Here is an 18,291-nt window from a genome sequence, read left to right on the forward strand (position 1 = left end):
GATTTTAAAAAGATTCCCAGGTGATTCTAATGTGCAGCCAAGGTTGAGAACCACTGCCCTAAGCAGAGAAGGCAGCTGTCTTGATGCTTGGCAAGATAAAATTGCCAGGTGCTGCTCATGAAATCTGGGAAGGCCACAACAAAATAAAAAGAATTAATCTGTACCAAAATAGTCAGCAGAGGAATTCTGAAACCTATAGACAGGAGGGTACATAACACCTCAAACCCCCACCCAACTCACTCTTCTGATTAGCTGAGAGCCGTCTGTGCAGCATAAGCCAGGTGTGCAGATTTGCTTGCCTTGCTTCTTCAATACAGGTCATACATTAATTGCTTTAATAAAATTGGCTTCATCACAACGCCATCAAGGCCTCTCGTATAAATTCATTTATAGGAGAAGACAAGAATCGAGGCTGGGACAGCCCTGACTCGGGGGGCTGTCCGGTAACACCTCGGGGCGTCCGTGAGCGGTGCCTCTAACCGTCACCGCCGTGGCCCGCCTGGGTTTCGGACGCAGTTCTGCTCAGAAGCTGGCGCCTGAACCAGTACAGCGACCAGCGCTTGGTGTGAAATGCCCATTCCGGGGCCCCGCCCTGAATGAGAAAGTTGCAATGCCACCTGACACAGACTCAGGCGCCCAGAGCTAAGCACGGCTCCGGGCGTGTCGGTCCCCTGGCCCTCTCGGCAGGCTGCTGTCCTCGCCCTGCAGCTGGAGGAGAGCTCCTCCCACAGGTCCCCAAGCCCGATCATTCTCGCCCCCCCACGGACAGACTGGCCCGGAGCCTTAGCTCGGCGGGCACAGGGCTGGTGGTGCCGGTGAGCGGTGCAGCCCTCCCGGGGCGGCCCGTCCAGCGCCCGCCCCCAGCGGCCGCTACCCCCGGACCCGGGCCGGAGCGGGACGTGCCGTCGCCCGGACAGTTTGGTCAGGTGACGGGGGCGGAGCCTACTCAGCCAGCGCCCCGGATCCCGGGGGCGAGCAGGCGGGACGCAGCGGCGGGGACATGGCGGCCCTGGCTCTGCCTGGGGTCGGGGTGCGGGTAGGGGTGGGGGTGGGGGTGCGGGTAGGGGTGGGGGTGGGAGTGCGGGTAGGGGTGAGGGTGGGGGTGCGGGTAGGGGTGGGGCTCGCGCTCCCGCTGCTGCTGCTGCTGCCCGCACCCGGTCCCGCCCGCGGCGCCCCGCGCTTCGACCCCACCTGGGAGTCCCTGGACGCCCGCCCGCTGCCCGCTTGGTTCGACCAGGCCAAGTTCGGCATCTTCATCCACTGGGGCGTGTTCTCCGTGCCCAGTTTCGGGAGCGAATGGTTCTGGTGAGTGCCTCCTTCCGTGTCTCCCCGGGCCCTCTTTCTGTCCCCCGGCCTCCAGCCGCCACCCGGCCACCGCTTGCGGTTTCGCCTCCCAGTGGGTTATCCGCGTTTAGAATTTCCGGGTGTGAAATGTCTAATTTATTGTGTAAGCTTTCGGCCTGGGTAAGCATTGCCTTTTCCTCCGTGTGGCTGCGGTTATTGCCAGGCACTTAAGGTGGCTCTGACTTCTCAGCTCCTGGATGGTTGCACTTGCCAACTTGTATTTATCACGCTACAGTGTAACCATCCAACGAGGAAACTAGCAGAAATTAATGGACTGTGTAGGGGCACAGGATGAGCCCTGAGGCTTGCACCTTAACTGCCGCTGGAGAGGGCGTTGTCCCCTCTGCCACCGGCGCATTTTCAGCCGTTTTGCCATGAAGTGTGGTGACAACATAAATGCATGGGTATGGGAAACATCTGTTCATTTGGGCATTCACTGGCTCTTCAATGTTAAAATGTTACCATGTGTGCCTCTAGGAATTTTTAAAAAAACGTTCTAGAATGTAGTTTAATAAAAATAACACCTTACTATATGAAGAGTATTGCCCTTTAGATAGATTTTACCTTGAGGTCTGTATAAAAATGTGCATGTAATCTCTTACAACTTTGAAGTGTTTCACATACCTTTCCTGATTAAATACTTTAAGGTGTTAAATTCTTCAAGATAAATGCTATCTATAGAGTATATATATGCAAATTGACTCAACTCCGGTAGAAAGACTGGTCGCTATGACCTGCACTGACCACCAGGGGGGAGCCGCTCAATACAGGAGCTACCCCCTGGTGGTCAGTGCGCTCCCACAGGCGGACAGCAGCTCAACCAGAAGCCTTGAGCCAGACTCACTGCTTGAGAGCCTGGTGGCGGCAGCGGGAGCACACCGCCCACCAGAAGGCAGCTCCTGAATTAAGCATCTGCCCCCTGGTGGGCAGTGCATGTCATAGCAACCGGTTGTTCTGCTGTTTGGTCAATTTACATATTAGGCTTTTATTATATAGGATAATACATTAAGTTATCATTTTGTTCAACTATGAAGATTAGGTAAATTATACATTTGGTGCTAGAAGAGGATTTGATGTTCGTTAATTGAGACCCATGCTCTGCCACAGACAACTAGTTTTGAGTAATTTTATTCTTTGCAGTGGTAAACTTTGTATTTTCTTCCAGTGAACACAAGACTTTTTGTTGTGACCGAGAACAATAAAAATACTTCTCAAACAAAACAAGATAGAGTATATTTCTGATGGTCTGTAAGTGCATTAACCCTGTAGACCTGTGGTCACCAACCACTGGTGGTCCATGAGATCCAAAAGGTTGTTGACTGCTGCTGTAGACGATTCTTTAATTATCATGATTTCCCTTTGTGTCTTTTCTAAACCTCTACCCTTCCCAGTTTGAGTCGTGGGCAGTCAACAGTGCCGATGAGTATATCTGGCTGTCCTTATAGGCAATGCAAAACCAAATATAAATGATGGACTGTTCAAGTGCCTCTTTTCATGTCCATTTGGATGAAATTTGAGAAGTGGCTCTAGACACTATAGAGAATGTAGGTTCAAATTAGACTGTACTAGGAGGAAATAGGAGAAATCCCTTATCCTTGTTCAGCTTTCTGAGTGTCCCAGTTTTTTCTTCTGTAGTTCAGTTTAAAAGGTACAAATGTGTCGTGGATCAATTAGGATACTTTCACTTCAAGGTATAGAAAAATAAAATGTGCGATAGTAGGGGCTTGTTATCATACATAAGGAGAATTTGAAGTAGTTGGCTCATTGATGAAATCAAAGACATAGACACTTTCTGTTATCATCAGCCTCTTGTTCCTTCATGGTCTCATGATGGTAGCCGGCCATAACTTGACATAACCTTGTCCAAAGGCAGGAAGGCCAGTTTTTCTTATTATTCATTTCCCAGAATCTTCCAAGTTGGCATCCACTTACATTCCATTGACCAGAATGGGTCACATGTCCATGTCCAAACTGCAGTGGAAGCTGGAAAAATATGTATCTGACTGGTGGTGGTGGAGAAAGTAGAAGGTGGGTCAGAGATGGGGCTTGAGACTGTTTCATAAGGAAAGTTACTGCTACATCTGTCTAAAATTATGTTTTTGATACAGTTTTCCTCATGAAGCCTTGCTTAGGAAGTTTAGGCCCCATTGCTCAGAATAAATGCAGTTAACAGGGAATCCTTGAAGGCTGAGTCAATAGATTAAAATAGCAGCATCTTCTTGATTTTACTGTTGCCTACTCCCCCATTTGTTCTCTGCTAGTGAAGGTAGTAGATCCATGTTATGTTTTAGGCACTGAGTTTTCCCTTTGAAGCTTTCCTCACTTATGTTACAAAGATATAAACCTCATGTTGCTATTTAAAAGTGGGGATTAATAGCAAATGCGTGGCTGGGTTGTTTAGAATGTTCTAGTTTATGAGTTGAGCAGACTTCACAGAGGGATAGATGGAAAACGAGGGGGATTGTGGTTTACATAAACTTTCTTTAAGGAAATGCCAAACTAGTGGGGAAGTGGAAAAGTGAATCTGGGGAATATTTGAGGGAGGGAGAATTAGTAAAGGGAGCTGGCCTGGTCATTTCAAATGTTTCATATGCTGTTTCTGTTCGTCCCTTTAGGTGGTATTGGCAAAAGGAAAAAATACAAACATTTGTGGACTTTATGAAAAATAACTACCCTCCTGATTTCAAATATGAAGATTTTGGACCACTATTTACCGCAAAGTTTTATGATGCGAACCAGTGGGCAGATATTTTTCAGGCTTCTGGTGCCAAATATGTTGTCTTAACTTCCAAACATCATGAGGGTAAGTAACTGCAATATTTGCAAACATGGACGATGGTTATGAAGTGTAAAGTAGTTCATTTGGAAGCAGAAACTAAAGCAAGGCCATCTACACGAAACCAGAGTATTCTCTTGGGATCAACCATAAGTGGCTACTGACATTTGCTTATAACTTAAGGGACCACATGTTCCACCAATTAAGAGGCATTAGGCAGGCAGAAAGATCATACCCTCCACATAACAGAGGAGGGAGGAGATCATATTTTTGTTATAGGCATATTTAGCAATATTTCTAAAATTTGATTAAAGCTATTTGAAATGGGATGTGGGTTGCAGGTCAAAGTTTATAATTGGAATTCTGCTCTTTCCTTTCATTTCACCTCTGTAATGCATTCTGGGAAGGCATCATGGGCTAAGGCCTCTGTAGTCTTGTGTCATTACTGACACACACGGCCGTGCTTTTGGCCAACTCTTACATGACCAAATGGTGGACAGTTTGCTAGTGATGAAAGTGACACAGATTACCTGAAAGAAAAAGGATTATGGAACTGTAATGGTGCCCAGAAATATCAGAAATGGAAGAATATCTCAAAGGAAACACAGTGGTGTATTAGTCAGGGTTCTCCAGAGAAACAGAACCAATAGGAAGTATAAGAGATATAAAGAGATTTATTACAAGAAATTGACTCACACAATTATGGAGGCTGAGTGGTCTAGACACAGGAGCTGATGGTGTAGTTCCACCCTGAGCCTGAAGGCCTGAAAACCAGGAGAGTTAATGATGTAGGTTCTATTTCAAGCCTGGGTCCAAAGGTGGAGAAGTCCAATATCTCAGCTCAAAGACAAGCAGAGAGAAAGAATTCTTTCTAACTCAGCTGTTTATTCTATTCAGGCCTTCAGCAGATTGGATGAGGGTGATCTGCTTTACTTAGTTTATCTATTCAGATGTTAATTTCATGCAGAAATACCCTCATAGACATACCAAGAATAATGTTTAACCAAATATCTGGGTACCCTATGGCCTACTAGTCAAATTGATACATAAAGTTAATCATCACTGTGGTCCTACATTAATAGGATCATTTCCACCCATTATCATTCAGCATTCAAGTATTTATAAGATCAAAGAAGCATCAATGAATTGTTATTGTTCCAACTTAATGTTAATTCACTTGGCAATTTCCTCTGCAAGATCATCTTTGCCTTGGTATAAGAAATCTTGCCCTATTGCTTCTTTCAGGAGTGGGGAGGGGCGTAGGAGGGAAGAACCAAAACCACAAATCTGGAATTATCTTAGAATATTTTCCTCTTTACCTGAATTCTAGTGGCTTAATGATTTTCCTATGGACGTTTCTCCTATTGGATGAATATGTATGATGTGTATTTGTTTGTGAATGTGTTGACTTCCTTGCTCTTAGAACTTCTCTCAGCTGTAAGGACAAGGTATTACACAGTGAGCTTATTCAACCAACAGACAAAGCCACTCTTAGTCATACTGTGAGGACAGACGATGAAGCTCACATGTATAAACTTTCTAGGACCCATGCTGTCAGATGTTTTCATTGCTCATGGAACAGATCCTGCTGGGCTTGTTAGGCAGGAAGACCACTGTGTGAGCATCCAGTGGTGACACTGAGCTGGACACCCATGTGGTTTCAGCACTGCTTGACCTTAGGGCCTGACAAGTTGAAACATTTTGAATCAGGGTTTAAAATATCCACACTGCACCTTCGAGACAGCATGGAAGGACCTATGTGGTTGGTAGATAATTCACTTTTAGGTAATTTAAGAAGCAACATCTTAGCTTATGACTTTAGAGTAGATGAGATTACTAATGGTGGGTCAAGTATTTTAAAGTACAGACTAGAATCTTACTCACCCCCACTCTACCCCCTCGTGAAAAGATTTATTGCTACACAAGGATCACCAGCGTTCTAAGAATCACACCATACTAAAGTAACCCTAAAAGCGGGGAATCTACTTTAATCTTAGCTGTGACCTCCTAATGTTGATTGCTGATTTCGTGTTAGACCGAGTGCTTGCAGCTGGTGGGGACTATAACATGGAACAGGGCAGACATGATGCCATTCCTCAAGGAGCTTATATCCTATGAGGAAAACACAGAAGACAGATTAGACTCTACAGATCTTGTCAGTACCCTGGGAGTTACTTTTATTTATTTTTTAAGTATGTTTTTATTGATTTCAGAGAGGAAGGGAGAGGGGAAGGGATAGAGATAGAAACATCAATGATGAGAGAGAATTAATGATTGGCTGCCTCTCGCATGCCCCATACTGGGGATTGAGCCGCAACCCGAGCATGTGCCTTTGACCAGGAATCGAACTGTGACCTCCTGCTTCATAGGTCAAAGCTCAACCCCTGAGCCACGCCGGCCAGGTGAGAATTACTTTTAAAAACCTCGGTTTACCTTGTTTAAATTCTCATTTGTTGTTCATATAAAAGCAGAATATATATCATGAAAAAAAAATTGCCATAACAGTTGTTTGTAGAAGCAGTTATTTATATACCATGGGTATGATTAGATATGTTTTTGCATTTGCATAGGTAGAGATTTACCTAAAATAAAGTGGACCTACTTACACAGGTTGTTAACCTAATTGTGCAGGCTTCACCTTGTGGGGTTCAGAGCACTCGTGGAACTGGAATGCTGTAGATGAGGGGCCCGCGAGGGACGTCGTCAAGGAACTGGAGGTAGCCATTAGGAACAGGACTGACCTGCGTTTTGGACTCTACTATTCCCTTTTTGAGTGGTTTCATCCGCTCTTCCTTGATGATGAATCCAGCTCCTTCCAGAAGCGACAGTTTCCAGTTTCTAAGATGCAGCCCGAGCTCTACGAGCTGGTGAACAAGTACCGGCCGGAGGTCCTGTGGGCAGATGGCGATGGAGGGGCACCCGATTGCTACTGGAACAGCACAGGTTTCTTAGCGTGGCTGTACAATGAAAGGCGTGTATGCTGTTAGACTGCTGTAGCTACCTTAAATGTTCCTAATACATGCATAACATTTCATTCCCTTGCTTCTTGAAATATTTCCTTTCAGGCTCATGTATCATATGGGGGAGGAAATCTTTATAAATAATTCTTATTAGATATATCAATATTTACTCAAAATAATCAAGAATTACAAATCAAGAGTTACAAATCGGGAGTCAAATACAATTCAGAAGTCCGATTTTGAAGTCAGACCAAAAATCACAGAATGCAGAATTTTGAAGACATTAATTTTGTGGGTCCCCTTTTTCATCTCCTGTCCTGGGACAACTCTATTTACCCATGACTGTTTCTGCTTATGTGCTCTTTAGTCCCTCTACTTGCTTCTTCTGTTCATCCTCTTACTCTTTGATAACCAGTCAATGTCCCCCTTGTCTGTCTCCTTTTTTCCTTCATCATTCTCACCTCTTCCTGTTCTTTCCCATTGCTTTCTAGCGTGTTCCAGCCTGTCCCATTGGCACAGGGAGTTCTGACTGAGCTCTGCTATTTAGGCTTAAACTAGATGGAACAAATTTATATTTGTAACTAGAAGGTACCTGGTACTGTGTTATGAAGTCAGGGAGTGTTCTGCTGTGTTCCCTGGGCCCACGAAGGGCGGACATACAAATACTCTGGATAGGCCTTGATATTTAGAACAGCAGGTACCCCTTCCAGTGGGAAAGACTGGGAGCCATCCACTTCAATTTGTGAATCAAAACGGGGGTCCCCTCTCAGTAGAGAGGTGCTGGAGGTACCACCTCTTATGAGAAACAATATTGTAGGATATTTCATACCACAGTGAATTTCATGATTGCAAGTCGACTTACCTGAAATGTTTCAGTATTAGGCACAATTGTATGAGAGAGAGATGAGATGATTCAGGCAATGGTGAGAAGAATGTCTTCAGTATGGATTCAGTTTTGGATATCATTCACAATATTGGGGGCAAGCTTCAAAAAATAGCGTAATACTCTTATTCGTGCTGGATGTGCTGGGCACTGGACTAGGTGTGTTATATAAATTTTTCTATTCTAATGAGAGCTGAAGAAATTGTTCACTCAGAGGAACTAGGTACCTTGCTGTAGGATAGGAAGCTTAGTAAGTGAGAGGGACAGGACTGTAGGCAGTCCAGGTCCATTTGACTTCAAAACCATGGGCTTTGTATTATATTACACATTTATTAGTGCATTTTTAGGAGTAAATTTCAGTCAGACCACTTTTCAGTGACATTTCCTCTTGTGTTGAAAAATTTTACTTTTTGTCTTTAAAAAGTATGTTTTTCATTCCAGCCCAGTTCGGGACACAGTAGTCACCAATGACCGTTGGGGAGCTGGTAGCATCTGTAAGCATGGTGGCTACTATACCTGCAGTGACCGGTATAACCCAGGACATCTTCTGCCACATAAGTGGGAAAACTGCATGACAATAGACAAGTTTTCCTGGGGCTATAGGAGGAATGCAGGAATCCGTGACTACCTTACAATTGAAGAATTGGTGAAGGTACAGTGAAATGTCTAGTAACAATTATGGTAATATTCTTAATAGTGTGGGTGTGTGAGAATCATTTTTTGTTTGTATAGCTCAGTGGCTTATAAATACAGGGCCCTGTTCTGCCTTCCATGCTTGTTCTCCTAGATAGTGACCAGATATTCATGTATAAACCCATACGTACAACATATTAATGCATTTGTGATGGAATTGCTTTATCTCTCTAAAAACTGTATGTATTCTTATTTATTCATTTTTTTTAGCAACTTGTAGAAACAGTTTCATGTGGAGGAAATCTGTTGATGAATATTGGGCCCACTAAGGATGGCACCATTTCTCCAATTTTTGAGGAGCGATTAAGGCAAATGGGGACCTGGCTAAAAGTCAATGGAGAAGCCATTTATGAAACCAACACTTGGAGATCCCAGAATGACACTGTCACCCCAGATGTGTGGTAAGTTATTCTTGTTATCAGTGCTATCTGATAAAAGAAGGCACTTAAAATTTCTCAGAGATATAAAGAGAAAAATAGGATAAAAGAGGAAATTGGATGAATGCCTTTCTATACAAAACACTTTCCAAACTTTATTTTCTATGAAGAGAAGGAAGGGGAAGCATGTTTTTGAACACTTACTGTTTAGCAAATTGAGCTCAAATCATCTCTAGATACCTCCTAATAGTTGACAAATTTTAGTGAAAAGTCGTCAACTCTTATAAAAATTATAAGCCACTTAGAAAATTGAAAAACCTTGAGTGGTTAATCCAAAAGAGAGACTTCTGTTTAGTCAGTTAAGTAAATTCTAACATTTGCAGGTGTCGTATCACATCAAATTAGCAAGCAAGAAGTGCCAAAGGGCATGAAAAAATATTAAAAATCAGCTCCAATAACAGCACTAGTTGATTGAAATAATTGCAACTTGTTTATAGTATCCAAGTAAATCTAAACCTTAAGTTTCTTTAAAATGAATTATCTTAACTTGATAATTTTTCTTTTTGCTGTAGTTTTCTTTAAAGGCCTTGCCTCAGACCCCTATCTGAGTTTTGGAAGGTTCTGTGGGCCAATGAGAACCTGAATCAGACTCTGCATATGTGATGGTTTCTAATGTGAGGTTTTATATATACACTAGAAGCCTGTTGCATGAAGATTTGTGCAATAGTCCTTCCTTCCCCTGGCTGCCAGCACCCAGGACCCAGTGAGGTTTGGCTTCTCCGCTGCAGCCTCTTCAGTCTTTAGTCTTCAGTCTTCACTCTGGCTGGAGCCTTCAGTCTTCGCTCCGTGCCTGCATATGCAAATTAACTGTCATCTTTGTTGGGTTAATTTGCATAGTTGCTCTGATTGGCTGGTGGGCATAGCGGAGTGACACCAATTTGCATGTTTCTCTTTTATTAGTGTAGATAAGAGTAGTATGAGTGGAGCTCTAAAAATTCACCTTGTGTTGCTACCAAAGTGAGTATAGCTGATCAAGTATAATTCAAAAGATTAGACTAACTGTTCTTTGATTTCACTTGATTGTGACTTAAAAAAATTGTTAGCCCATTGAAGAAAATAAACTAAGGCAATGCAGACAGAAGCAACCTGTTGTAGAATTTTAGAACTTTGGGTCTGTGAGAAGCCAATATGAGAACTCAGTACTGAGCCTTCATTTCACAGAGCCCAGTTTAAATCTGGTTGTGGAATTTTTTTTTCTGTACTTATATTTGACTATGAGAGTGTCTGATCTGGGACTTCACAATCATTAACAGTTATTCCATCAAGTTTCCTTTATTATAATATGTAAAGATAAGCCTGGCCAGTGTGGCTCAGTGTTTGAGTGGCAAACCATGAACCAGGAGGTCATGGTTTGATTGCCGGTCAGGGCACATGCCTGGGTTGCAGGCTCAATCCCCAATAGGGGGTATGCAGGAGGCAGCTGATCAATGATTCTCTCTCATCATTGATGTTTCCATCTCTCTCCCTCCCCCTTCCTCTCTCTAAAATCAATAAATACATATCTTTAAAAAAATAAATAACGATAAAAAGTCAAGGCATTCAACAAGGCCTATAAAGCCCATGTCTGGCTCCTACCAATCAATGTCCCCTACCTGAGGTGGCCCTGCTCTCCCCTCCTCACTGTGAGAGCTCTTTCCCTCTTGGTAAATATTTACCAAATGGAAGTATCTCTATAAATAACTCAGACCTGACCTATAAATAATGAGAAATATTACTATGCTTTCCTCCCCTTTTAACCAGGTACACATCAAAAGCTAAAGAAAACTTGGTCTATGCCATGTTTCTCAAATGGCCCACATCAGGACAGCTGTTTCTTGGCCAACCCAAAGCTACTCTGGGGTCAACAGAGGTAAGAGGGAATTTTATCTTTATTGTTCCTTTAAATTGTTGACTAGAATATCCTGATAAAAACATAACTTTTAACTTTAAGGAGATCCTTATATGTGTTCTTCTTATTTACCCATAAGAGTAATTTTAAAATGAGCTTCATTAATGGAAATATTTGGCCAGAACCTTTGAAAAATTTTTTTCATTTCCCAGAAAACTAAACTTATAAAGCAGATAAGTCATCTCCATTCACATCAATGTAAAATATTCTTCCTCACAGTTGTTTTATGTTGTTCGAGTTCACTGTATGCATCCGAAATGATTCTTCATAAAACTGGAATTTGTATTCTTTCCCTGACATCCCACCCAGAACACATTAGAATAAAAGGAAGAAGTCTTAGCCCTACTATGTTAAGTTCATAAAATACTTTGGAGAAAGTTAAAGGTTAATCTAATAGTTATAACCACTAAGTCTGGTATTGAATTCATTTTGATATATTTTATAGCTTATTTTAAAGAAATCAACAATTTTCTTGGAGGTGAATTGTCCACATGCTTCTCCTTGCATCGTATTTTCATATTTCATTTCTAACGCTTATGGTTGATCAGGCCAAAAAGAAGATGGAGTTGAAATCTAATGTTTAATAATAGCTTGTGAACTACTAAATAAAAGTAAAAAATGAATCTTCTGTCTACAATGCTTTTAAGGAATATCAACCACCCCTTCTCAATAAAGTGGGCGAGTCACAGATATACCTGGAGACATTTGTGTGTGTGTTTTAATTTCAGGTTAAGCTACTGGGACATGGACAGCCACTTAAATGGATCTCTTTGGAGAAAAATGGCATTATGGTGGAACTGCCACATCTCACCTTTCATCAGATGCCTTGTAAATGGGGCTGGGCTCTAGCACTAACTAACGTGATCTAATGTGCAGCGGAGTGGTTCATGCTGCAGTTACATCTAAGACTAGAAAATATCAGGTTTCTATAATTATAGCACATGGAGAAAGCAAATGTAAAATGTGTCAAGAAAAGTCAAGTACTTATTTAGGCAATACAGTCCCTTTCCCCTCTTACTCCTTAAATTACCCATGTAACTGTTGTAACTCTCCAGTGACCTTGTGTTCAGAACAGGCCTCGCCAAGATGCGCCACTTTGGAATGTATTCTTTTGAGCTGAAGGCAATTGAGACTCTGAGGCTCATGAGAAACTTTTATCTCTCCCTTAAGGAATTTAAATTTGGGGCCTTGCCCATAATAAGAGTTATCACCAGAGATAAATTTTTGGTGTTTTTTTTTTTTAAATATATTTCTCACCATTTTAATGTTTCAAGTAAACTGACAGATCTACAAAGTAAACAAAGAATATCTTAAAAATCTTTGATAGGATATTTAATTTTGTTAGAATTAATATAGAAATTAATTTTAAAAACAAAGGAGAAAATCCACATAATTCCAAGAATAGTGTTGTTACAAGCCTTCTTGGGTCAGTTAACAATCTTTACCATCTCCACTTAATTCTGCAATCACAAACCTTGCACATGTTCTCCCACTTAAGACATTTTTGACAAAGAAATGTCAGTCGTCGCTGTACACATCGTGGAAAGAAATAACTTCTTATGACCTTTCTATGATAGGTCAGGACAAACTTCAAAGTACTGAGCATCTGATTCTCTTCATCCTGCAAAGACCTCCCTCCCTCTGAAGCCTCCATGGGCCTTTCCTTACTCCTTAACCTTAGCTCAGAATGTCATAAATGCCTCATTTTAACTTCCTGTCTCTGAACCTCTCATATGTGTGGAGTTCTCATATGCACGCATGTGATTAAATTTGATTATCTTCTCTTATCTGTTTAATGTTGATTTGATTAAACCAGCTGGAAGAACCTAGAAGGGTGGAGGAAATTTTCTCTCTCCCCCATATTTGCTGTTAAAGTCTCTCCATAGTGAATTTAATTTCATGTGCAATTCAGAGTTGGAAATTTTTGTTTTAGAGTAGCTAGCAGTTGGTGGTGTTAAAGACTGAATTGTGTCTGCTTCCAAATGTTGAAGCCTTAATCACCAGTGCGACTATATTTGGAGGTGCAGCATTTAAGGAGATAATTAAGCTTAAATAAAATCAGGGGTGGGGGCCCTAATCCAATATGACTGGTGTCCTTATAAAAGGAAGAGTCACCAGGGATGCACAAGCAGAGAGGAAAGGCCATGTAAGGATACAGTGAGAAGGCGGGCCCTCTGCAGGCCAAGGCGAGGCCACAAGGGAAACCAAACCGGATGACACCTAGAATTGTCCGCCTTCAGAACTGTGAGAATATAAATTATTGTTGTTTAAGCTGCCTAGTGGGTGGCATTTTGTTATGGCCATCCTAGAAGACTAATACAACTGGAAGGTATATAATAAATTTGGCCCAATATATACATCCAATGCTTATAGTAATTGCATTTTTATTTTAAAAATTGTTTTTTTTCCTTGTGGTAATAAAACTAATAAATGTTCACTGTAGATATTTTAAAACTCAGAAATGCTCAAAGGTAAAGTCACTGCTCAGATCACTACTATTAACACTTCAGTACATACTCTTCCAGGAATCAAACCTGTGACCATTCAGGCACAGGATAACATTCCAACTAACTGAGCCACACCAGCCAGGGCTATTTATTTTTTATGATCCCTGTTTTAGTGACTTTTTGGATTAACCAAACAACTAAGGGTCCCAGACAAGAGGGTTCCTACTGTACTGAGAGAAGACAAGTTTGTAATGTCTAAGGTCAATTAACTTCAAATATATGTGGTTTTTACCTTGTCATCTCTTCAATTGCCATAACTACAGATGCAGATGATGGTAGGTGATAATTTTCAGCTGATCACTTTATCTTTAGAAGGCCACATCTGTTCAGCCTCAAATTTTCTTTGGACGAAATCCTGGGTTAATACTGCTGGAAGAGACACCCTATTATACACACATTGACTAGTTTCCCAAAATGCAGTTGTTATATCTCCCTATTAGAAATAACATCATATTCTGTCACATTTTGAAAAGAAGCATTTGCCCTCCTCCCACATTTAAATCTTTTTTTAAAATATTTTAGACATAGACTCTCTAGCTGTGGCGTCAGGCCTAGCCTGGACTTAGAAGACTTCATAATTCATTTTCTGCCTTCCACTATTGAGCTACATTTATGTTGGAGGAACATAAAATGATGTTACTGAAAATATTCTTATATTATTGAAAATACTAGTACTAGTATATCTAATATACTAATGATACATGATTTATTTCTGTTCTAATTTCCTACATAAATATAGCACTATAGATTTACTAAAGAAAATGAATTATTTATTTTCAGAAGGAAATGCTTATTTTTTTCTAAACAAATTAAAAGACATCAATTATATTATCAGTTAAAGTGAAATTTGAAAACTAGTGTCTCCCCAACATAACAGCAAAAATGCTATGGATATTGTACCAACCCTGCATCCCTGGAATAAATCCCAATCGATCACGGTGTATGATCTTTTCAACGTATTGCTGGATCCAGTTTGCTAATATTTTGTTGATGACTTCAGCATCTATGTTCATCAGGGATGTTGGCCTATAATTTTCTTTCTTTGTAGTCATCATCTGGTTTTGGTAAAATTCACCTGTGAAGCCACCTGGTCCAGGGCTTTAGTTTGTAGGGAGGTTTGTTTTTTTTTGTTTTCATATAATTTTATTGATTTCAGAGAGGAAAGGTGAGGGAGAGATAGAAACATCAATGATTAGAGAGAATCATTGATCAGTTGTCTCCTACATGCCCCCTACTAGAGATTGAGCCTGAAGTCTGGGCATGTGACTTGACGAAGAATGTAACTGTGACCTCCTGGTTCATTGATCAGCGCTTAACCACTGAGCCACACTGGCTGGGCTCAATACAATTTTTTTTTAAATGGGCAAGGACTTGTATAGATATTACGCCAAAGATGATTTACATATGGCCAACAAGAATATGAAGATCACTAATCACTGAAATGCAAATCAGAATCACGAGATGTCACCTCACACCCATTAGAATGGCTACTGTCAAAAAACAAAACAAAACAACTAGTATTAGCAAGGATGTAAAGAAACTAGAACCCATGTACACTGTTGGATTGTAAAATGGTGTAACCACTATGAAAATCAGTATGGAAGGTCCTCTAAAACTTAATAACAGAACTACTACATGATCCAGAAATCCCACTTCTGGGTAAATATCCAAAATAATTGAGAGTAGGGTTTTCAAGAGATATTTTCACATTCATGCTTATAGGAGCATCATTCATAATAGCCAAGAGGCGGAAGCAACCCAAATGTCCATCAACAGATGAATGGATAAACAAAATATAGTTTGCTATGGAACAAATAAATTAATGGCTATAAAGTATTAACAAAACCATATTTTACTAAAATATTTTATTGCAATATCCACTGTGCTTAAAATCAATACAAAGTAAGTTATTAAAGTTATTTACATACAAATGAATGACAGTATATAGTTAAAATAATATGTGAGTAAACGACATCAACACAATTTAGCCTCTAAATCACTATGTGATTTTCTAAGGATTGTTAACAACAGTGAAGAAAAAGGAATGCTGGTCATGGTTGTTAAATTCACTGATTTCTATAAAAAGCAAAGTCCTCCATCAAATATATTTAAGACACATAATTTATTCCTTTGAGGAGTAACTGCAGGAAAGTCTGATTTACTACTGTATGCTGCAGTTCAGTGAACTTTGATTCGTTAAATAGCATATTTTCCAAACTTCACACCTACTTCCCAAAGAGATTTTACCTCAGTATCAATGTCAAAGTATACTGAGTTTCATATTATACAAAACAAGTACCTATATTTAACTAAATGTCCATTTGGAACTAATATCCATGGTATAACAAATTCTGATCTGTGTGCTGTGTACATTCAGATATGCCCACAAAAACTAGTTAGTCTGTTGATGACTTTAAAAAATAAAGATGACAAATAAATCTTTTATTATGAATGAAGACTTTCAGAATATTTTTTATTAGGCATTTTCGTAACAAATCATTACCCTATATTTATATAGTTGACTTATTCAGTGTACATTTAAAAGTAAATTAATTCCACTGTAGGTTTTTTGAAAGGAAAAAGTCATTTCTCCAGTTGTTGAGAGGTACTAAAAGCTTCGTAGACATTAGCTGCAAAGTCTTTCACTTGCTCCATCATCAACAGATCCTACAAAGATGACAACAAAATGTTATAGTTTGAAAATGTGTAGATAATCTGAATTCACTTCTGCAATCAAGAAAGGAATTTAGCGCTAAGTTTTGTGGTGTTTAAGCCAAAAAAAAACCCAAAAGCCATTTAATGAAAGGAGTATTTTTTTCTTATAATAAATTCTAGGAGATATTTATTGGTTAGGTTCTTATATGAGGGATGCCATCTTTACCCTTACGCCTAGGGACTCTTCTCACTGCACATTATTGAGGTAGTTTGGAATTGAGGTATACTGCAAGTAATTCTTTACTTATAATACAGTTTCCAAGTTTGCAAATGACTCAGATAAAAAACACTTAACACGGATTTAAAGTTATCCATTTAATAATATCAGTCTTAACCAATGCATTCTAAAATGCGTTCCTAAGAAAGAAGATGGAGAAATAGGTAGTCTAGGGAAAAATTTAAACAGCCCACTGTCTATGTAGCTTTAGTGAGCAAATTCTTGGTGTATTATTAATAGTTATATTAATTATTAAAATGCTTCTCCATAAAAGTTTTTTTATTCTCAAAATTTGAGGACTTGTATACTGATCTGCCTTAAGGCTCAATATGCTAACACAGCTTAATGCAAAACATTAACACTGTAAATTCAACTGACCGCTAGATTTTATTAGGGCTACAATACAGTCTGTCAGGTGTTGGACTATAACATGGAGAAAGGTATTCCCAACCTCATAAATTTGCCATGATACATTATTACTTGCATGGGCATTCTATCACACTTAACATATGATTTTAAGTTTTTTATTTCTTTGAACAAGTATCACAGGAGGGAAGTGCAATTTTATATTAGACAAACAGGACAATATCCAAGAATACAATTTAGTTTTTGTATTTTTTTTAGATAAGAAAATAAGTGTATTTAACTAACCTTAAAAACTTCATAATCAAAAGACACCTTTACAAAAACAAACAAAAAACCCCCAAACATCCAAGAAACAAAAACAAAACCCAAATACAACCTATGTATCTGACAATGGACTTTTATGAGCATTTATAAAGAACTTCTACAACTCATTAGTAAAGAGAAAACCACATCAATAAAAGAATGGGAAATAGCTTGAGCAGATCATTAAAAAAGTATAAACAAATGACCAACAAGCAATGAAAGATGCTCAATTGACCACAGAAGATAACACTTCATATTTTTCCAGATTGTTAAAATTTAAAGACTGACAAAAACAAATGTTAATGCAATCTAGTTTTAATACCCCAAATATCCCAAAGCTTTCTTCTTACCTGAACAAAATGACTAGGTGTTTCACTGCAAACTGAATGGATCTGTCCATTTACTATTGGAATTATCTTAGCTAAAGGCAGGCTGACACTGGAAAGACTGAAACATCATCACAGTAATTAGGATTGTCTAAACTTTATCTTATATGTATTTAACATTTTAATTATAAATTCATAAGCAGCTATTGAAAAATACTTACAGAAATGTGTTAAGAAAATAAAAGTCACACATAATCCTACCACCTAGAAATAACAACTGTAACTCACATCATGGTTAATTTCCTTCAGTAATTTTTACACATATCTGTTTTTTTTTTTTAACATACAATTATAACTTCCCAAGTAACACTGTTTTGAATTTTTATTCATATATGCATGTTTTCATCTTATTAAATGTCCTTCCAAATTTTTTGTCTGTTTTTAATGAGTATATAGTAATCAAACTAGGTTTGATAATTTATATTATCAATCCCCTAGAATTAGGCATTTAAGTTTTTGCCTAATTTTCCTTAATATAAGTAACTCTTTGTATTAACATGGAATTACTGGATCAAAGGGTAGGAATGTTTTCAAGGTTTCAAATGTGTATTTCAAATGCCTTCTGCTTCTCCAGCAGTGTGTGAGAATACTGGTCTTTCATGCCTTCTTTCTGTGTCAAGCATTATCTTTTCTTTAATCTTTGTATGTCTGATAGCTGAAAATGGTATCTCACAGTTGTGGTCTGTATTTTCCTCAATAACTAGCAATGTTGAATGTTTCTTCCCTCTATTCCAGTGAATTGTGCCATGATCTATCTGAATGTGTAAACAGGAAACCTGAGCATTATCCTTGGTACTTCCTTCTCCTGTGTATATC

At 39.4% G+C, this 18,291-nt stretch overlaps 2 protein-coding genes across 3 annotated transcripts in view; one reads left to right on the forward strand and one right to left on the reverse strand.

The window, feature by feature from the left end:
* Positions 1–1,000: 1,000 nt before the first annotated feature.
* Positions 1,001–12,768, forward strand: FUCA2 (alpha-L-fucosidase 2; the record flags this gene model as incomplete). 2 transcript variants are annotated; one of them, XM_081095098.1, is made up of 7 exons in its annotated part: positions 1,001–1,305; positions 3,960–4,147; positions 6,752–7,091; positions 8,405–8,615; positions 8,867–9,057; positions 10,834–10,942; positions 11,710–12,768. In XM_081095098.1, the coding sequence occupies 7 exons, from the start codon at positions 1,001–1,003 to the stop codon at positions 11,848–11,850; spliced, it is 1,485 nt and encodes a 494-aa protein (XP_080951224.1). In that variant the 3' UTR covers positions 11,851–12,768. The 2 variants fall into 2 exon arrangements, with proteins under 2 accessions (XP_080951224.1, XP_080951225.1); XM_081095099.1 differs by lacking the exon at positions 1,001–1,305 and adding an exon at positions 3,315–3,372.
* A 2,551-nt stretch (positions 12,769–15,319) lies between these two features.
* The window catches only part of PEX3 (peroxisomal biogenesis factor 3), a 30,593-nt gene continuing 27,621 nt past the window's right edge, over positions 15,320–18,291 (reverse strand). Inside the window, exons 11-12 of the mRNA XM_081095100.1 lie at positions 17,440–17,536; positions 15,320–16,155 (exon numbers count right to left, since the gene is read on the reverse strand). Of these exons, the coding sequence (XP_080951226.1) occupies positions 16,072–16,155; positions 17,440–17,536 (181 nt within the window). The 3' untranslated portion in view covers positions 15,320–16,071. The remainder of the gene's footprint in view (positions 16,156–17,439; positions 17,537–18,291) is intronic.

The sequence above is a fragment of the Myotis nattereri genome (assembly GCF_964212035.1).
Source record: "Myotis nattereri genome assembly, chromosome: 6".
Taxonomy (NCBI): Eukaryota; Metazoa; Chordata; class Mammalia; order Chiroptera; family Vespertilionidae; genus Myotis; species Myotis nattereri.